The 20,792-nt window shown below is 45.9% G+C and overlaps 3 protein-coding genes across 10 annotated transcripts in view; 2 read left to right on the top strand and 1 right to left on the bottom strand.

Moving 5' to 3' along the window:
• Fam118b (family with sequence similarity 118 member B) overlaps window positions 1-5,649 on the top strand; it is a 51,393-nt gene extending 45,744 nt beyond the window's left edge. For 6 of the 7 annotated variants that reach the window (XM_059267602.1, XM_059267601.1, XM_059267596.1 and 3 more), the window contains exons 6-8: window positions 972-1,248; window positions 4,874-4,933; window positions 5,141-5,649. In XM_059267602.1, coding sequence (XP_059123585.1) covers window positions 972-1,248; window positions 4,874-4,933; window positions 5,141-5,154 — 351 coding nt within the window. In that variant the 3' untranslated portion in view covers window positions 5,155-5,649. The remainder of the gene's footprint in view (window positions 1-971; window positions 1,249-4,873; window positions 4,934-5,140) is intronic. The other variant, XM_059267600.1, reaches the window with a different exon arrangement.
• Window positions 5,650-5,881: 232 nt separating this feature from the next.
• Srpra (SRP receptor subunit alpha) lies at window positions 5,882-11,801 on the bottom strand. The gene is made up of 14 exons (XM_059267593.1): window positions 11,569-11,801; window positions 10,907-10,990; window positions 10,479-10,642; window positions 10,091-10,251; window positions 9,680-9,836; window positions 9,401-9,554; window positions 9,119-9,207; window positions 8,895-9,013; window positions 8,681-8,767; window positions 8,230-8,402; window positions 7,922-8,135; window positions 7,269-7,432; window positions 7,088-7,186; window positions 5,882-6,968 (listed from the first exon to the last, which is right to left on the bottom strand). The coding sequence occupies exons 1-14, from the start codon at window positions 11,683-11,685 to the stop codon at window positions 6,840-6,842; spliced, it is 1,911 nt and encodes a 636-aa protein (XP_059123576.1). The 5' UTR covers window positions 11,686-11,801; the 3' UTR covers window positions 5,882-6,839.
• Window positions 11,802-11,928: 127 nt separating this feature from the next.
• On the top strand, window positions 11,929-19,696 carry Foxred1 (FAD dependent oxidoreductase domain containing 1). 2 transcript variants are annotated; one of them, XM_059267594.1, is made up of 11 exons: window positions 11,931-12,164; window positions 12,860-13,080; window positions 13,902-14,015; window positions 14,277-14,395; window positions 15,469-15,563; window positions 15,859-15,960; window positions 17,031-17,107; window positions 17,961-18,121; window positions 18,275-18,404; window positions 18,587-18,691; window positions 18,929-19,696. In XM_059267594.1, the coding sequence occupies exons 1-11, from the start codon at window positions 12,080-12,082 to the stop codon at window positions 19,181-19,183; spliced, it is 1,464 nt and encodes a 487-aa protein (XP_059123577.1). In that variant the 5' UTR covers window positions 11,931-12,079; the 3' UTR covers window positions 19,184-19,696. The 2 variants fall into 2 exon arrangements, with proteins under 2 accessions (XP_059123578.1, XP_059123577.1); XM_059267595.1 differs by lacking the exon at window positions 18,587-18,691 and having other exon boundaries at window positions 11,929-12,164.
• Window positions 19,697-20,792: the final 1,096 nt, after the last annotated feature.

Raw genomic sequence — 20,792 nt, 5'->3', positions numbered from 1 at the left:
TAGTCAGGTTTCTTTGACCATATCTAATGATAGAATTACGTTTTCTGATGATCAGTTTGTAAGGCAAAAATCATTTGAGGGCTGGCAAGATAGCCCAGTGGGTACAAAGCACTTGCCACTAAGTGAGGAGCTTAGTTCTAGCCCTACCACTGACATAAATGCCAAGGACAGTACCATGTGTCTGTAGTCCCAACATTTGAAAGGTGGAGACGGGAGGAGACCCTCTGGGTCAGCTGTCTAGTTAAGACTAGCTGAATCTACAAGTTAGGGTTCAAATAAGAGACCTGCCTCAGTATATAAAAAGGAGAGCAATGGAAGCCCAACATCAGCTTCTAGCCTCTACATATTACATGTAACATGCATGTACACATACTCACTCAAAAAATAAAAATTTGAAGTTGTCAAATTTTTGCAGAAAGTGGAAAGGGGTAAGATACATCAAAGACCCATCGGTTGTCTAATTAACCAAGAACATAACTCTAAAAAGTTAACCCTGCATGACCAGTAGACTAGTGCCAATGTGGTGAAACTGAACAAAACAGAAGGACCAATGAGACAGCTCAGTGGGTTAAACCCTTGTTGTGCAAGCCTTGCAGTCTGACTTCAATCCCTGGAACCATGTAAAGATAGGACAGAGAAAGATGACTTCATGGTTGTCCTCTGATTTCTACATGCAGTCTATGGCATGCACACTCATGTACATACATCATATCCACAAAATAATATATCTTTTTTAAAGAAACAAGAACCTTCAGAAGAATGTCAGTTAAGAAGTGCAATTTTAGACTAAGCATCACATTGTAGTAATAACTAGGAAATCAGACCTTCTTGTAATGTCTTTCCCTCTTCAATCTTCATCAGTGGATCATTGCAGTTCGCTAAATGTAGCAGTTATGGACTGTTGACTTTTTTGCTTCAGCTGTCTTATCTGTCTTCTGTGTTATTAATATGTTGTTTTCTTTTCCTTGAAGAGAGAGATTCAGAAACTCTATGAAAACAAGTCATTTCTTTTCTTGGGTTGTGGCTGGACGGTGGATGACACCACTTTCCAGGCCCTGTTCCTGGAGGCTGTCAAGCACAAATCTGACCTAGAACATTTCATGCTGGTTCGAAGAGGAGATGTAGATGAGTTCAAGAAGCTTCGAGAAAACATGCTGGACAAGGGGATTAAGGTCATCTCCTATGGAAATGACTATGCTGATCTTCCGGAATATTTCAAGCGACTGACATGTGAGATCTCCACAAGAGGTAAGGGAAGGTCAAAGAGCAGCAACCCTTTGGCTTTTTGTGTGTGTGTAAATAAAATCACTACCAAGATAGGGAATGTGTAGTGTCTGACCAGTTTGGGAAGAGGAGAAAGTGTCTTCAGGTCACACCAAAGTGTCATTTTGATTTGGGGGAAATAATCATAATATATACCCTTGCAAGTCATCATATACATAGAGAGTAAGAAAAACATGTAAAGATTCTTAGCTTCAGGCCAGCTTTCCTCAGCAGGAAAAAGCACTTGCCACTTGAGCCTGATTACCTGACTCAGTCTCTTAACCTACTGTGGAAAGGAACCTACTCCTGAAAATGGTCCTTTGACCTCCACATATGTACTGTGGCACATGCATGCCCTACACATGTATCACACATACATATAATAAAAAATCTTTGAGGAGCTGGAGAGACAGCTTGTTAAGAGCACTTGCTCTTGTTCCAGAGGACCCAAGTTCAGTCAGTGCCAGCAAAACCATGTCAGGAAGCTCACAACTTCCTGTAACTCCAGTTCTAGGAGATCGGACCCCCCCCCCCTCTTCTGGTCTCCATGGGCACACACATATACACACACAAAATCCTAAAGAAAAAAACATTTTTGAAGATGCTTAGTTCAAGTGAGATGTAGTTGAAATTCAGGTTTCACAATGGAGATAAGTAACTGTTCAGCCTTGGCTAAGTTTATGAGGAAATTTCTTTCATGTATATATCAAAAATTTCAGGACCTTTTGTTTCAGAAATTCTACTGATAATATTTATCCTGTAAGAAAGTTTCCCTTAAGAAAGTTTCGCTAAAGAAATAATGTGATTGCACACACTGTGACAAACCACAGTGGCACCTACCTATAATCTCTGCACTCAGAAGGCTGTGGCTGGAGGATCAAAAGGTCAAGGCCAGCCTGGGTACATAGCAAGAGCCCAGCCTGAGGTGGGGAAACCTGTGGGACTTGGGGGAGGAATAAGGCCAGGGTATGGTCATTCACTCGCCCACCCAATTCTAAAGGAATTTTCTTGCTGTTTGTTACAGACTGTTGTTAAAAGAACCTGGGTTTATTCGTTAGTTGATTTTTTTTTTTTTAATTTTGGGTAGTTTTGTCTTTTGTTTTTAGTTTTGTTTGAGACAAGAACTTGCTATGTAGACTAGACTGTCCTCAAACTCAGAGACCTACCTGCCTCTGTCCCCTGAATGCTGGCCTTGAAGTCACTATGTAGTCCAGGTTGGCCTTAAACTCTGAATCCTTCTGTCTCAACTTCACAACTATATAAACACACACCTACTATGCCTATCCTGCTTCAAATATTTGGGTGTGTGTGTGTGTGTGTGTGTGTGTGCGCGCGTGGTTTGGTTTTGTTTTTTACTTTGTTTACTGTTGTTTTTGCCTGCATGTGTGTCTGTGTGAGGGTGTCAAGCTCTGGAACTGGAGTTACAGACAGTTGTGAGCTGCCATGTGAGTGCTAGGAATTGAACCCAGGTCCTCTGGAAGAGCAACCAGTGTTCTTAACCGCTGAGTCATCTCTCCAGCCTTGCTTCAAACTTTTTAATGAGTATTTCTGTTACCAATTTGAATGTATCTTAGATGACACGTTAAAATACAGGTAATCTAGTATATGTCCCTAAATCTAATTGCAAATAGAATTCTAATTTGAGTTCTGTCATGGCAGTGCTTGGTAAGCTGAAGCAGGTCTGTTGAGAGTTCTGGGCTAAAGTAGACTTGTCTTTTATTTAAAACGCTGTAACTGAACACCAAAGGCTTCATATACTCTTCCCCTCTCTCCAGAGGCTTAGAAAACACTTAGAAAGGCAAATCTTTGAACTTGTCTCTTTTGTGAAATGAGCTGCCATCTTTTTCTTGAGGACAGTTTTTCTGGTGTCCCTCAGTGTGACAAACCTTTAGGCTGTTTGCAACATTGGGCTGAATTTTTCTCTTGCATGTGCTCTGATTATATAAACTGGAGACACACACTCAAGCTCTACACAGTTAATTTGATCTATACTGGATCCTCTACCAGGAAAAAGTGCTGTGTAAAACAACAGTCTGAACAACAGTCCCTTCTGATGCACTCAATTTTATGTTAACATCCTGAATATTGTAGAGTGGTACAGATAGTTACTAGCTGCCAGGTTCTCTAGAGTAACTTTCTATTTACCAGTCAAGAAGCCATTCTGTTTATTTTTAATTTGTTTTGTTTTTTGAAGACAGGGCTTCTCTTTGTAGCCCTAGCTGTCCTCAAACTCAGAGATGGGCCTGCCTTTTTCTTCCAAATGCTGGGATTAAGGGCATGCACCACCACCACCCAGTCTGTTTATTTTTAAATCAAGGGTTTTCCATATGATCATGGGACTCTCCACTGGAATTGTCTGTCAGGTAACTTCCAGTCTACCAGTGTAGTTTTTCTTCATTTTGTATGGAATCAAGCCTGTCTTCCATCTATTATGCCTTAAGTCTCAGTAGATACATGCTGCTGAGAAGTCATCCAGGGGAACAGAAGAGTGTAAAGCATTACTATACCGGCAACTATTTTAGTACAATGTTATTTCAGCTACTTAACCAGTAACTGATTTAACCAGTAACTGATTTAACCAAACTGATTTCTGATTTAACCAATACATTTTTTCACAGTTGTAAACAAAGCTTAGTCTTGGACACCTTAAAAATAAAAATAAATAATAAAACCAGAGGTTTCGCTTTATGCTCTGTATTTGCCTGAAAGTAGCTGTGCAGCCCAGGCTGGCCTTGAACTAATGATCCTAAAGCCTGCATCACCACCATGCCCTGCTTTGTATTTATTAGTACATACATATTGACCACATGAAATATAGTAAGACTGAGGTACAGAATTTTTAATTCAAATTAGCTGCATGTGTGTACTTGCTAGGAATAGAGTAAGCAGCCACATTTTGTCTATGTAAAATGTTCTGGGGGCTGGAGACACAGCTCAATTGGGTAAGAGCTTAGACTGCTCCAGAGGACCTGGGTTCGACTCCCAGCACCCATATGATGGTTCACAACCATCTGTAACTCCAGTTCTAAGGGTTCTGACACCCTCTTCTGACCTCCTCAGGCACCAGCTATGCACGTGGTACAGAAACATATATGCAGGAAAAATCATGTAACCTAAAAAAATAAAAAAATAGTTTACAAGCAGTCTTGCAAAATCTTTCAAAGTAGTACACAGCTAGAATTCCAACTACCAGGGAGGCCAGAGCTTAGAAAATCTGGAGCTGTAACCCTAATGTGGTAACAGTGAGATCCATTCAGACAAAAAAACAATCTTAGTGCAGTAAGGAACCCACTGCTTCGGTCCAGTATTGATAGTCTGAAGGTTACTCTTCCTTATCTTGTGTCATTCCTAAATGTCATCTTTAGTTAAACCTGTGCCCTTAGCTCCTCTTAGTTTTCATTTTTGCCATTAATAGTTTTAGCTTTCCCAGAAACAGCAAGATGGCTGTGGGTAAAGGCATTTGCTGCCAAGTTTGACAACCTGAGTTTCTTGCAATCCACACAGTGAAGAGAACCCACACCCAAAGAGCACACAACACACAAAATGAAAATGTAAAAAAAAGTTTCTGCTTCTTTACCTAATGCCTCTACCAATGTTCTTCTGTTTTTAGCAGGGATGGCAAGAGAAGGCCAGCTAAATGGCTCATCTGCAGCACACGGTGAAATGAGAGGTATACTACTTCCTATTCAATCTGTCAGCAGAAAAATTTCCTAGAACTTTGAGATTGTGGAGAATCAAAATTTGCCTTTCCTACCTGTTTGAGATTCTCTGAATCTGCTTTCTGAAAACTTAAGACTGACTTAAGTAAGCACCTGCAGCTTTAGATGCATAGACTTGCTTTGCAGAACTTCATTCTCTTCTTTTTGTTTCCCCATAGGCTGTAGTACATGAGCAAGCTGGAGAAATCACCATTAGACCACACTGTGGGGCCTTCCTGTGGATGTGTTTAACATGCAAACATACAAGAACTCAGCACCGCTCCCAGGAAGTACCAATACCCAGAAGTTGAAGCTTGGGGTAGAATAGGGGTGGCAGTGTTGCACCTTCCCTTCATGCTGGCTGTTTCTTGATACTCTGCTGCCTGGTCCAGTTAAATACCCAATGACATCAGGACCCAATGTAGCCCCTACCTACCCCAAGGCTGGACATGCTTGTCTACACAGCAGACCAATGTGATGGCTCCTGGCTATGGCTGCAGCTCTGCAGGACTTGGGGAGCAAGAAGTCATGGAGTCAGTGGGCTCTTGTTGCAGTTTTGTACTCTACTTGGTTTTTTCAATTGAGCTTATGGCTTTTTTAAAACATGACTTGAAGCTCTAGTTTTCTAGATCTTTTACAGTGTACAGTATTTTACATAACTGAGCTGTATTAAAAGCCTGTTCATTTACTTGCCAGGGCCCTGGCTCTACTTCGAAGAGTTAACTGTCAAACTTGAAACTTGCAATTTACTTTCATCTTAGGCAAAGTGATCTTTGTTAGGGCAAGCACTTGTCCAATTCCTCAGAGGACTGTCAGTTCCTATCATGCCCTTCTTGCCAAAAAGAAGCCCAAGAACTACAGCTAGTATGAGTTAGCATTTTAGTTTTAAATCCTATATAAAATAATACAGACCTAAGAGGCAATTTCCTTATGAAATTTATTATTTTTTATATAAATTATGTATTTCTCTGGGCAGACAGCCTTCACCTTATTGCACTAGTAGCACATCTGTAACCAAACTACAGGACAAGTCTGAACAAGAGGTTTGTGTTCTTCAACGTAGCACTTGTCTACCAGGCACTGTAGAAGAGGATGAGGAAAAGCCAGGACCTGCTCAGGAGGCCAAGGGTTGAGTGGGGTGGGGTATAGGACAACGATAACCCTTCTGACAACTGCTTTTCTCCCAGGAAGGTAAACATGCAAAGCTTACATCAGGATTCTGGGAGCAGGGACAAGTTGGAAGGCAACTCAGCTCCCTTTGTTTCTGAGAAGTGGGCACTCACCTTTCACTCATTTGTAACAAGGTCTAACTGATGCTTTGGGGCAACAATCAGGTGTAGAGTTCATCATCAGATTTAGAATTAGCAGCAATTAAGAATGGACCACCATCACTGCCACAGTGAGGTGGCTGTTACCCTGGCACCAGGGACCCGAAAGCTATATTCTAGAGAGAGGTGCCATTAAGACCCAGAGCTGGCTCTGGAAGTAACCCAATAGAGCTGGGACTTCACAACTGCTCTTATCTCAGATGGCTCTGTGATCATACTAGTTAGCAATACTCCAGGTGTTGGGTTTTCCAACCATTGGTCAAAGCTATGATACTGAATCTGTAGGCAGAGTGAAGAAGATGCCTGAGTAGGAAGAGGGAGGCTTGTGGTGATAAGGGTCATCGGGCAGTGATTGTAACATGATTAGGCCCTCCTTGCAGGAGGTAGGGCTGAACATGGAGTAGGGTTAGAGCTGCAAGTCTCCAAAGCTCCCCTCACTCTGCCTTTGTACTACACTGAAAACAAGGTGCTCACATACTCTAAAGCACATTCTTGATAGAGGAATGGGGACTTGGGGCAAGCGGCGATTTGGTATTAGGCAAGAGCCACATTAAGCCTTCATGAGGGCAGCCACCACAGCCTTGGCGTTGAGACTGCGTAGGTCACAGTAGGTCTGGCCAGTGCCCACAAAGACGATGGGTTTGCTTGTAATGTATGTCATAGAAATAGCAGCTCCCACCTGAAGAAGAAAAAGAGGATGGCCAATCAACTCAAGCCCTGTTTACACTAAATGCCTCAGCTTTCTTTTGTAAAGAAGCCCATTCCTCCTTCGTTTCATCCAGTGTCAACCACCTTTACCTTGTCATCAATGGTGTCAAATTTGGTAAGAACAATACCATCGATGAGCCGAGGTGTTTGAGCCATAGAATGGTCAGCCAAGGCTCTGTTGAACTTGACCTGAAAAGGGAAAAAGTAACGTAAGGACCCATCTAATTTGCCAAAGTTTAAGTTGTAAAGGGAACTAGGCCCAAGCCCTCACCAGCTGATCCACGGCTTCATTGCCTACTAAGGCCTCCCCCACAAACAGCACCAAGTCAGGTGTATTGACAGTAATGAGTTTGGCCAGGGCAGTCATCAGGGGGGCATTGTCTTGCATGCGGCCAGCTGTGTCCACCAGCACTACATCAAATCCTTGGTTACGTGCTAGAGAGAGAAAAAACAATCAACTCCAAGCACACAACTGTCACTCATACTAACAGCCAACTTGTGAAGATTTCCTACTCTGGCTATGTGAAAAGCCACTCAACTGTCACTCATTCTCACTGCCAGCTTCTTGAGATGTCCCAGTCTAGCTATTTGAAAAGCCTATCCTGTTTACTTACTTGGACTCTGGATTTAGTTACAAGGTAATGTAATAAAAAACTTGTCCTATTCTTGGCCACCACCAAAACCGTTCAGGGAAAGGACATAAGTAGGGTAAAGGTGACCACATTCAGGTCTGTAGTTAAGATACACTAACTTTTTTTCCCTTCAACTATACACATTACCACCCAAAAACATCACCCACACAAGTAACTTACCCTGACTTCTCTGGTAACCTTGTGGTAAAAGTTTTATAGTAGCCTAAGTCTGCAAATTCCCAGGGAATACAAAAAAGACACTATAAGACCCCTGCGGCCCCCGACACTGTACCAAAAGCAATGGCTTCCATGGCAATGCCAGCAGCATCCTTGCCATAGCCTTTTTCAAACAACTGCACCATCGTACGACCACCATGCTTCTCAGGGGGATGGAGGGCAGTCAGTCGCCGGGTGTGTGTACGAAGCTGCTCAACAGCCCCAGCCCGAAATGTATCACAGGCAGCAATGAGGACACTGAAGCCATTCTCTAAGAGCCAGAAGGAAATCTGCAAAATCGTTAAGAACACTGTCACATGGAGCCAGGACTCTTAAAGCACAGGGTGAAAAGGTAAAAGCAGCAGGCTGGGGAGCTGAACTGACCTTGGCAAGATTAGTAGACTTCCCCACTCCATTAACACCACAGAAGGTGACAACATAAGGGCGCTGGCGACGTTGGGCATCCATGATATCCCGGAGCATGTCTACACGACGCTGTGGCTGCAGAATCTGTACCAGAGACTCCTGTAGAGCTTGCTTGACTGTGGAAGTCACAGCTTAAAAGGGTGATGAAGGGATTCAGTCAGAAAACCAAGTATCACACTTGATACCCAACATCTTTCTATCTAATAGATTTAAGACCATGTAGTTTTTCCCATGAATTCAGATCATACTGTTCTAAGTACTTGATTAGCTCATTTAACTGATCTATTAAGTTCTAAAGGCTGTTAGGGCGATTTAGAAATGAAGGTGTTTGCCAAAAGGCACATACCCAAGAGGTCTGACTATCACCTCTGAAATGCATGTGCACTTTATGACGTGTGCAGATACTTACTGCTGAACGTCCCCATCACTTTCCCTTCCAGCTTGTTGGCAACAGATTCACAGAGCTGGACAGCAATATCTGCAGCCACATTCTTAGCTGAGAAGAGAGGGACAGCTGTGAGTTTTGTGTTAGCAATGATCAACTCTCAGAGTACAGCTTAGAAAATGGTTCTACCCATAATCAACTCTATGCCACATACGTCAGCCCAGTCGTCCAAACTCACCAATGAGATGATCACGCATCTTGTCTAGCACAGACTCCATGTCTTCACGACTTAAGCTCTTGGAACCCACAAGGCCCTTCAGCATCCCAAACATGCCACCCAGAGTTCCCTTGGTAGTACTACAAGCACAGAAGGTCAGAAACACACATAAGGCCCACAGACAGGAAGTATGGCTCATCAATACTGCAGCCATCCAGTGCACCTCCCACCTGAAATCCTTCTACCTAGGTTTGGTGTTTTGAGTGGCCCCTTCATCATCTGAGCTGCTGCAATCCAGATCTTGAAGCTGCCCCCCAGGCCCAGTTCCTCGAATCTGGAGGACATGGGCAAACGAAGGAGATGGGATGAGGAACACTAGCAGCTGAGGGAAAAAATCCCACACCCTGTCAACATTGCCTGAGACCTTGAAGAAACTCCAAATATAGTTCACTCCTCTCAAATCCAGGTATACCTTCCAACTCTTTCTGGTTAACGGTGACCTTTGCTCTGATCTTTATGCTTCTTACCAAGTTGATATCTTCAGACAGGGCAGCCTCTGGGGTTCCATTGGTGGTGGGAGCACTGTAATCCAAGACTTCCTTGTTAGCACAGCCACCTAGTTCCCACACCCGGGGTGCTTTCTTGCCCTTCTCCTTTGGAATCTCTGACTTTGTAGACTTGCTGCAAAGGACCATATGAGAAAGAGTTACGGTAGAAAAGTAGAAAAGAACATAAGACAAGGCAGTTCCCTGACCTCTAACACAGCTGGGTAAGTCACCAGAGAGACTGACTAACCGACTGCTCACCTGGATTTGTCCAGACCCTTCCCATGCTTCTGAATGAACTCCTCTCTCTTCCGGCGTATCAGCTCCTCTTTGGAAAGTTCTCCATTCTCAGGTCCCACTGGGAGACCTGACTTTTCTGCAGGGGCTGTTTTGCTGGTAGCCAAAGGGCCATCAGAACCTGTTAAGAGAAACCTCACTGGAGGAAAAAAAAAAAAAAAAAAAAAACAAGCCCCAAACACCCAGATGATGACAATCCTTCCAAATCCTTAAGAGCAAACTTGGACCAAACACCTTGGTGACCACAAGGCCACAAGGGGATGACAGGGTAGTGAGCATTTACACTGAGGGAAGCAAGCAATGACAAAAGGAACACCACAGACCTTTAGCACCATTCTAACCTCCGTGGCCTAGCATGCTCATGCTCAAACACACCTTCCTTTTTGGCCCCCTTTTTTTTGTTGTTTTTTGCTTTTTCCTTGGTCTTTTCCCCCCGTGTTTCAATCATGGACCTCACAGGTTTCTTAGCTTTTTCAGAATCTTCAAATTTCTTCATGGTAGTGGGAGCACGGATCTTACTGCTCTCCTCTGCTTCACTAAAGAGAAAAGAGAATGGTTAGTCTTTCTACCCACATACGAGGGAAAGAAAAAAGAAAAAAAAAACTGATTCCAGAAAAAGGTCTCACATATCAAAGGGATAATCAGAGATGAGCTACAAAATGTGACTGCTATGAACCCATAAGTTAATACTGTTGAGCTACCTGCAGGCAGGGCACTTATCAAACCACAAACATTGATTCTAAAGAGTTGGGAAGCCTCTCACCGAAGAAGCCGCAGGAAGTCATTCTGGAAATCAAAAGTGCCATTCAATAGACTTAAAGCACTTTGTTGTTGGATTTCTGTGCGGTATTTATCCCGAAACAGCCGATGTACATCATCTATCAATTTGTCTACATAGGTCAGTGTGAGGATCTTCTGAAAGCCAACCTGTTTATGGATGGAAAGAGGGCCAACAGATCTCCTTACATGTCAGCCCAGAATGGAGGGAGGCCAACTCAACCCAGGCCTCCAGAGATAGGTTTCCCGTCCCGAGAGGTAGCCAAGCTTCCCACCTTGCCCAGAAGTTGCTTTCTTTCTCCCCTCCACATTCCAAATTTTTAATCTATCACATATACAATACAGTTAATTGGGTTTATCAATGGGGATTCTGTTGAGAACATAACTTGTCTTTCTAGAACACCCTTCACTTACCACAAACACCAGCTCAAACTGGTTGTCCAGTTTATACTTGAGTGTGAGGGCCTCATGAGTGAAAGAGTTGTTACCTCCTCGTTCCTGGAAAAAGAGTGTTTCAGTGTTCAGGCTATCCATAGCAAAACCAGACTTTGAACTACGTTTGGGCAATAACCAGGTATTATCCTGGCCTCAGCAAGGGAGTACTGAGACAATTTCTCTCTAGCACCCCACCACGGGGGAAGACACCAAGTTGAGGCAAAGGGTAAAGTTGGGAGAGAAGGCATGACACGTGGGAGCCAGAAGATAAACAATCATACACAAACAAGCAGATCTTCCAGCAGCTGTGAGTCATTTAATGTTCCTAAAAGGTGTTCTCTCATCCACAGTCTCACCCAGCCTCAAAACAACAGAAAACCAAGCTGCCCCAGTTGGATGGAGAGAGTAATAAAGTCCCATCAGAAGCCGGAATACGGATACAGCCCCAGATATGGGAGGGGGGGGGGGGCGTCGTAAAGTTTCGGGATACTGTGATGCCAGGCAAGGAAGTTGAGTCTAGGTGGCCAGTAAGTGGTCAGTTTGAGGAGGGCAGGGCGGAAGGCGCAGGATGATTACTGGAAGGGGGCACTAAAGACTGGATCTGAGGGACAGCACAGAGTTTTGCCCCGCGGGGGTGGTACCTGCAGCAGCACGGAACGAATCAACGCGTTCACGGGCCCGGTGCACGAGTCGCTCACGCCCTGGAAACACCAGAGCACAAGCCCGCCCTTCGAGAAGATGGTGAAGAAGTCGAGCATGACGGAAGCGGGAGAAGACTTGGGGCCGAAGCCGGCGCCGGGAACTCGGGCCGCGTCCGCCGCCGCTTCCTGCTGCGCCAAGCGCGGGACACGTCACACCAGCAGCCCCCGGAAACCGGCTCAGCCGCACTTCCGCTACGAGCCGCCGGGGTCCCGCCCCCTCCCCGCCCAGGGCGCGCGGGACTGACGTAGAAGCAAGGCTGACCAATAGTGGATGTGGGCGGGGCTCCCGGGAAGCTGGCTCCCTATAGCGTTGGAGGGGTGGGGCCTGAAGGGCACTGCGGGCTAATCGGCACATTCGCGTCAATGCCCGGTGGCGCGGAGCGATGACTAGAGGGACGGGAGTGGGACTGAGCGGCACTTCAAGCTGGAAGAAGCCGGGTTCTGTAAGGCCATGCTTCGCAGATTGCTGCGTCTTGGCTTGGGCCCGGGCCTCCCAAACCGGGGGCTACGCACACGCAGAGGAGGCTTTACTCTGGGTAAAGCTGAGGGCAGCAGAGAGTATATTATACAGAGTGATTCTGGGGTACCCATAACCTCCACATATGTGACCTTCAAGGTTTGACACCCTGCCTCATGCTGGCGGGACAGCGAGTTAGCTGGGGAATGGGGTAGGCTTGCCTGCCAAAGATTAAAGAGCCAAGGCAGGTATATGGATCTCAAGGAGGCACTTTCCAGAAGACAATTCCATGTAAATGGAAGCTTGCTGGTGGTAATGGATATTAAGGATAAGGGACCATATAAAGTTGACCAGCTTTAGAAGGCTGTGTGGTAATGGAGTATACTAGGAACTCATGTTTCCTGAGCCTGGGATACCTGAGTGGGCTGACTGTGCAGTTGAATATCTGAGAATGGGTTCAGGAGGGAGAGAGGTCTGCACAAGCTAAATATGTGAGTCATCTAGCATGTCCAGGGAAGTAGAAAGTGTAATTTTAGGAAATCAATCTTTCAGTGCTAGAGAAGGTACATAATAGTGGGGACTGATGGGGCAAAGACCGATCAGCAAAGTTGTTACAGTACTGCTGTATGTGAGTTGATCTTGTGAGGAAGGATGACATTGGAGATATGCCAACCCACATGTCTATTCAGGCCACCTTTTCCTGTGCCCATCCTCCAACCCCACAGCATGTGGGAAGGAAACCTAAGTCCCTCTAACAGTAACTATGTCCTGCAGACTGGGATGCAAAGGTGTCTGAGTTTAAGAAGAAGATTGAGTGCATCCTGCCTGGAAAGCAATGGGAATTGCTGTACGACACCAGCCACCTGCCCCCAAAACAGTCGGATGTGGTCATCGTAGGAGGTGGGATCCTTGGTCTGTCTGTGGCCTTTTGGCTGAAGAAGCTGGAAAGTAGACGAGGTGCCATCCGGGTGCTGGTGGTGGAACAAGACCACACGGTGAGGTCAGGGAGTAGTGTGGTCATCTTATCGAGGACACAACCTGTAGAAGTTCAAAGGGCAGGGATTGTGCTTTGGACCTTGAGAAATAGTCCCAGGTTCTTCCTCCAAGAAGACCCTTGGCAATAAGATTGTTTTGTTGAGGGAGGGGAGGAGGTCTTGTCACAGCTGTTTAATCTCTTTGGAGGCAGGGTCTCAATATATAGACTAGGCCAGCCTTGAAGTCAACATCCTCCTGTTTCAGCCTCTCAAGTGCTGGGATTACAAGTGCACTTCTGCACATTTGCCTAGACTTTTGCTTGTAAAAGCAGATTCTACCGTGATTGTACTTCAGTATGTGAAGGTCTGTCCAAGATAGCTTGTACTTGGGCTACTTATTAGTGCAAACAGTTTCCTCTGCCGCCTTTTAGGCTCCATTGTTTCTGAAGTCTTGGTTGTTCTTGTTTGCGATTGGCCGTTAGCTGCAAATCTCATGTCTGTCTTCATTATAGCCTTCCAGTTTTGTAAACTGTTTTGTAAACTTGTTGCAAGGTTAACCTTCTACCCTTGGACTTCCAGGCCATTACTATTTGGTCTGTTATGTCCAGCCCTGTAAGACAATTGACTTCTGCTCAGTTCATGTGTCATTGATGGTTTCAATGATTTAAAACACTGTGTTTATCTTTGAGCTGTGGGTTGGTTGACTTGCATACAGGTTTACACTTCCTTGCTTCTTGAGAAAGGATTCCCCTTTAAGTTTGGGTGTGTAACTGAGAGCTTCCATTGCAGGATTCCATTACATATGACATCATGACAGTCTACCTCGGTTTTTCTCTTCACAGTATTCACGGGCTTCCTCCACAGGGCCTTCTGTGGGCGGGATTTGGCAGCAGTTTTCTGTGCCTGAGAATGTCCAACTCTCCCTCTTTTCAATCAACTTTCTACGGAACATAAATGTATGTACCATGAGATTTGAGGGGTTGGGGTAGGGAGCCCCTCCTTAGCATAAAGAACAGAAGCCTAGCTGGCAAGGGGAACCGAGGAGAAATAGTGTTAGAGGCAGCAAGACATTGTGATCCTTGGCAGTCTTCCAGTGTTGGTGCCCAGAGAAGGGTTTGTCCTGATCTGGGGCATTGACCCTGAGAGCTAGAGTGAGAAGGCCAGGAGGCTCCCCTTTATGCCAGCCTCTTTGGAGAACAGCTTTCCTTTGTACACAGGAATACCTGGCTGTAGTGGATGCCCCTCTTGTGGACCTCCGGTTCAACCCCTCAGGCTGTCTCTTGCTAGCTTCAGAAAAGGATGCTGCCACCTTGGAAAACAATGTGAAAATGCAAAGGTGGGTATGTAGCACTGCCCTGAGCTGCTTGGCATTGCATACTTGATGAGCTCCCGTGCCAAGCTAGAAATGGGGAAGCTGAAGGTGATGTCACAGGAGCCGCCTCTCTACTAGCTCATATTATCAGGAAAGATGGACCTATTCAGACCTTCAAGGCCCATGAGGAGTGCTATAACCCACTTATGGACAGAATGTGGTTCCTCCATTTACCAGATCAAAACATACATCCGAAACCTAACAAACCAGAATCTCTAAGGAGTGGCCTGGGGACTGGGCTACTAACAAGAATCCTAATTTAGGGGTCAGCAAAGTTCTTTTTATAAAGATCAGACAGTAAATATTTTAGGTTTTGCTTGTCATTTTGTCTATGTTACAGCCTGTCTGCTCTGCCATTATAGCACAAAAGCAGCCACAGACAAAAAAAATATAAATAATTGAGTGTGGTCCATATATAAAAGTAAGCAGCAGGTTGGCTTCAGCATGTGAGCCCCACATCAGTTAAGGATTGGGCATCTTTGTGATACGTTATGTACAGGCTCTCTTTTGATATGCTATAAATCTCACTAGTGACAACAGATAAATGTTTGCAGGCGCTAACTCATTTAATCAGAACATCTCATTTTACATGTAGGGAAACTGAGGCCAGAAGATCTAGTAAAGCTGGCACTGTGATTCAGTTTAAAATAGACACTAGCTCATAGGAGTGTTTCTTAGCACTTTCATTCCCCAGCCAGTAAGTGTTCCAGAGGAGACACTCATGCTGAGGGACAGGGTTGTACTAAGCAGTAGAGAAGAAGGTATTTACAGGAGTTGATGGAACATGGTTCCTCACCATGTTGTGAAAGGAGATGGAGTAGGTTTGGGCAAGAAGAAGTTGAGAATTCTGAAAGGAGACAGGAGTGTAGAGAAGGAAAGATAAGCTGTCACATTCAGCAGTCAGGAGAAATGGGGCCATTTGGGGTAGAGAGGGCTATCAGTGAGCTGGACTTCCATCTCATGGAGCCGGGGTCCATGTTCCTCCCCTATGAATACCCTGCCTAACACAGTAACTGAGATGCACACATTTCTCTTAGGCAGGAAGGAGCCAAAGTCTGTCTGATGTCTCCTGAGCAGCTACAGAACAAGTTTCCCTGGATAAACATAGAAGGAGTGGCTGTGGCCTCTTATGGTGAGGTTCACCTGCAGAGCACATGGCTTTCTTTCCATGAAGATGGAGATTGAAGAGCTCCTGGGGTTGCAAGTTTCAGTGTGCCTTCTCCACACTGAAGGAGGACCACTTTACTCCTGAGTAACATAGCCTGCCCCAGACCGTGCTACTTTTCTAGCCTTCAGCATGACTAGACTCCAGTACAGTTGGTCAAGATGACCTTCCCTGCTTCTAAAGCCCTAAAAAAGTGTGTTGGGTATACAGTGGGAAAAGGAGGGTTCCAGTGCTTCATGAGTTTTCTTTGTCCTTATGTCAGGGATGGAGGATGAAGGTTGGTTTGATGCCTGGTCTTTGCTCCAGGGTCTTCGTCGAAAGGTCCAATCAATGGGAGTCTTACTCTGCCAGGGAGAGGTGACACGTGAGTCCAAAGTCTCATTCCTTCAGCTTATGTCTTGCAGCCAGGACGAGGCCTAAACCAGGCTCTGCCTTTTGGCTCACAGGCTCACAGGGTTGGGGTAAGGGGCTGTCTTCTGTCAGAGGGCTGCTACTACTAAACTGCTTTCTCCTCGCTACACTGCCCTGTTCTTGTGTGGCCAAGTTCATTCTGGTTTCTTGACGTCTGTTCACTGGAGTGTCTATGGGAAAGCACTTATTCTTCTCATCTTCTTTCCTTGAGAAACCAGTGTTCGTCATGGAGCTAGGAATGTAGCTGTTAGTGGGATGCTTGGCTAGCATGTGTGAAGCACTATGATCCATCTCCCTCGGTTCTATCCCCAGCATCATAGAAACCAGGCACAGTCATACATTCCTGTAATCTCAGAACTCTGGAGGTGCAGGCAGGAGAATCAGAAGTTTAGTGTCATCCTCCACTACATAGCAAGTCTGAGGCCAGTCTGTGATACGTGAGACCCTTTCTCAAAAGAAACCAGTGTGATTTCCCCCATTTCCCTCAAGGGTTTTGTGTATGTATGCATGTGTCTTATTTACTGTTCTATTGCTTTGAAGAAACACCACGACCAAGGCAACTCTTATAAAAGAAAGAATTTAATTAACAAGCAGGCAGGCATGGTGCTGGAGAAGTAGCTGAGAGCTATATCCTGATCCACAGGCAGCAGGCAGAGAGAGAGAGAGAGAGAGAGAGAGAGAGAGAGACAGACAGACAGACAGACAGACAGACACTGGTCCAGTGTGGGCTTTTGAAACTTCAATGCCTATCCTTGGTGACACACCTCCTCTAACAAGGTCACACCTCCTAATTCTTCCCAAACATTTCATCAACTGAGACTAAGTATGTAAATATATAGCCTATGGGGACCATTCTCATCAAACCCCCACTGTGTGTGTGTGTGTGTGTGTGTGTGTGTGTGTGTGTGTGTGTGTTGATGGGAGCACTGGGGATAGAATCCAGGGTCTCATGCATGCTAAATATATGCTCTACCGCTGAGCTAACCTTTCCTGGAGGGCTTATTTTTATTTTCTTTCCTGCAGGTTTCATCACTTCATCTAGCCAAGCAGAGACCTCAAGTGGGGAACCGGTAGTCTTGAGAAGAATTCACAAAGTCCATGTGAGTCCCAAGTTCCATTGTGCTCTTTACTACAGTAGAGGGGCAAGAAGGGTGATAATCTGCCCAGATGTAGGTCTTCTGTCTGCTTCCCAGTTATAACACAAATCCTAAATGGTCTTACAATAAAAACCCAGAGCCAAATATTGGGATAAATGCTGAAAGATCAGAGAGACAAAGGAACAAGCCACTGCCACGTGTCACCTCGCCAGCTCCCCGAATCCTCTGACTCAAAGCCTCTGAGTCCTTAGGCAGAAGGCTTCCAGCAGAAAAAGGGCTTCAGCCAAAAAGGCTCCTCAGCTGGAAAGCTTTGCTTCCTGAGTCCTCACACCTTTGATGCCTTTCTCCGCCCAGCCATATCACTTCTTTCCTAGTGCTGGGATTAAAGGCATGTGTGCTTCCCAAATACTGGTAGCAGAGGCATGAGATCTCAAGTGTTGGGATTAAAGGCGTGTGACTCCCAAGTACTGGGATTAAAGGTGTGTGCCACCACTGCCTGGCTCTGTTTCTCTCCTAGACTGAGTCAGTCTCACGTAGTCCAGAGTGGCTTTGAACTCACACAGATCCAAATGGATCTCTGCCTCCTGAGTGCTAGGATTAAAGGTGTGTGCTACCACTGCCTGGCATCTATGTTCTGTTCTCTGATCTTCAGGCAAATTTTATTAGGGTACACAATATGTCACCACACCAGTACTGATAAAGTTAGGCTCAGGAGGAAATAAACATCTCAAGAGTCCATTAGGTTGTGTCATCTGTCATGCCCCCACCACACACACACACACACACACACACACACACACACACACACACACACACACGCTCCAGCCTCCTTCCTCTTACCCTCTGTTGCCTATAGGTAAAAATGGACAAGAGCCTGGAGTATCAGCCAGTGGAATGTGCTGTCGTGGTCAATGCCGCAGGAGCCTGGTCTGGGAAAATTGCAGAGCTGGCTGGTATTGGGAAGGGACTGCCTGGTACCCTGCAGGGCACCAAGCTACCTGTGGAGCCAAGGAAAAGGTAGCTACCCTCAGGGCAGCTAAGGAGGATGAGAAAGAAATGATACAAAAGTTTAGGATGTGTTTGTTTGTGTATGTGTGTGGTGTGTGTGTGTAGTCTGGACTGAGGGTTGGTGTTAGTTCTGCAATGTCTTAACTCCCCTGATCATGACAGGTATGTGCACTTATGGCACTGCCCCCAGGGACCAGGTCTGGAGACACCGTTGGTTGCAGACATCAATGGAGTCTATTTTCGACGAGAAGGATTGGGCAACAAATACCTAGGTGGCTGTAGCCCCACTGAGGTAAATTAAGTTGCAAGGAGACATAGATAAGATGCCATTAAAGAGGGAAGCCTTTTGGGGGCCCTATGTTGTCATTGAGGTTAGAATTGGGATCCACTGAGGAGATTGATTATAGGAATCAGATCCCAGTTTGCCCTCATATTACAAGCAGTATATAAGCCTTGCCTCTACCTCTCACTTAGGAGGAAGAACCAGACCCAACAAATCTGGAAGTGGACCATGATTTCTTCCAGAACAAAGTATGGCCCCATTTGGTCCAGAGGGTGCCATCTTTTAAGACTCTGGAGGTAACTAACAGAGAATAATTAATTGCTCCTGTTGGGTTTGGGAATGAAACAGGATGGATGATACTGGAGCATCTTAGTCTCTTTGACCTCTCCCTCTTGTGTTCCCTCCACTTAACAATCGCTAGGAATCTGTGGGTCCCATCCCATGACCCCTTTAGCAGCTGATCTCTGAGCAAGGCTGTGGGTTGAGCATGGCTGTGGCTTTGCCAAAAACCTCATCATCTTTTGCATCTGCAGGTACAGAGTGCCTGGGCTGGCTATTATGACTATAACACTTTTGACCAGAATGGCGTGGTGGGCCCCCACCCACTAGTTGTCAACATGTACTTTGCTACGGGCTTCAGTGGTCGGGGACTTCAGCATGCACCTGGCATCGGTCGAGCTGTGGCCGAAGTGGTACTGGAGGGCCAGTTCAAGACCATCGACATGAGCCCCTTCCTCTTCACCCGCTTTTACGTAGGAGAGAAGTTACAGGAGTTCATTATCCTCTGAACATGAAAACTTCTGTGGGCCTCGCCAGCCCAGGCGTTGTCCTTGCCTCACACTGGCTGTGGTCACTGCCTGAGTCTCCCCAGGACGGTGACACGGCTCCATCCCTTCCCTCACCATCCTCTAAGCCGGGCCACTCTGCCCCAGTGTCTCTGGACAGAGAATGCACACAGGCACAGAGACCCAGGTCAATGGAGAGTGATGAATGGGACCCTAGGACCGACTGTAGCCCAGGCTGATGCCACCATCCAAAACACTTCAGCTGGCATCCTGGGTATGGGGCCCGGGACTGGCCTCCTTCCTGGTACAGGAAATGGTTCTCTGACCCTCTGGCCAGAACCCAGGCACACAGCATTCTAGGACTGCCTGGACCAAATTTATCGACTCATCTGTTAACCTAGTCTCCAGTCAGTATATGTGATTAACCCTTTCCCTCTGCTCTTGTGTTCTTTCTGCTTCTCTTCTCAAGGTAGAAGCTTTTGAAGTATTGCCATTAAAAAGGCAGCCTCGTCCTCATGGGAGTGTTTCTTAGATCCCCTGTAGGAGGCATCTTGTTTTCAAGCTAGTATTCCCTGTTCCTGAGTTCTACAGGAACAAATGGTTCTAGAGGGAGAAATGGGATCATTCATCTAGTCAACTTAGAAAGTGCAGCTTCTGGCTCCCAACATTCAGTCTATAGCAGGATTCAAAGTGGCATGCTGACTGGATCATGGAGGGAAAGAAGAGGAGCCAGGGTCTGAAGAGTCACGCTAAGAAGGGTAGATTTTGTCTCAGCAGAAGCCCAGCGGAAGAGTTTTAAGTAGGGAAGAAACATGATCAAATTTTCCTTTTAAAAATCTCCCTTGGGGGCTGGAGAGATGGCTCAGAGATTAAGAGCACTGACTGCTCTTCCAGAGGTCCTGAGTTCAATTCCCAGCAACCACATGGTGGCTCACAACCATCTGTAATGAGATCTGGTGCCCTCTTCTGGCCTGCAGTCATACATGCTGTATAACTAATAAATAAATAAATCTTTAAAAAAAAAAAAAAAAAAAAAAATCTCCCTTGGGCTGCCGGGCGGTGGTGGCACACACCTCTAATCCCAGCACTCGGGAGGCAGAAGCAGGTGGATCTCTGTGAGTTCAGGGCCCACCTGGGCTGCAGAGTGAGTTCCAGGAAAGGCGCAAAGCTACACAGAGAAACTTGGTCTCGAGAGAGAAAAAAAAAAAATCACCCTCTGGCTAAGGGTGGTGGTGGCACATGCCTTTGATCCCAGCATCCAGGAGGCAGAGGCAGGAGGATCTCTGTGAGTTTGAGGACAGCCAGAGCTACACAGAGAAACCCTGTCTACAAAACAAAACGCCCTCTGGCTAAGGGTGCAGCCTGGTGATAGAGTAATTAGCATGTGGATGGCCCTGGGTTTGATCCTCAGAACCAATGCAAGAAGGGATCTGGGGGAAGTCACTGTGGGTCCCTTGTAGAGAACTAGTTCAGATAGCAAGGCCAGAAACAGGTTCTAGATGAAGGCCGTTGCAGTCCATATAGCAGATAACAGTCATGATGGGAAACACATAGAGCAAGGTAGTGACATTGACAACATGAAATGGAGTCAACATTTCCCAAGTTTCTGGCT

This window comes from Peromyscus eremicus, chromosome 7, assembly GCF_949786415.1.
Source record: "Peromyscus eremicus chromosome 7, PerEre_H2_v1, whole genome shotgun sequence".
Taxonomy (NCBI): domain Eukaryota; kingdom Metazoa; phylum Chordata; class Mammalia; order Rodentia; family Cricetidae; genus Peromyscus; species Peromyscus eremicus.
Note: the sequence above shows the minus strand (reverse complement) of the source record. Positions and strands in the feature narration are given on the sequence as shown.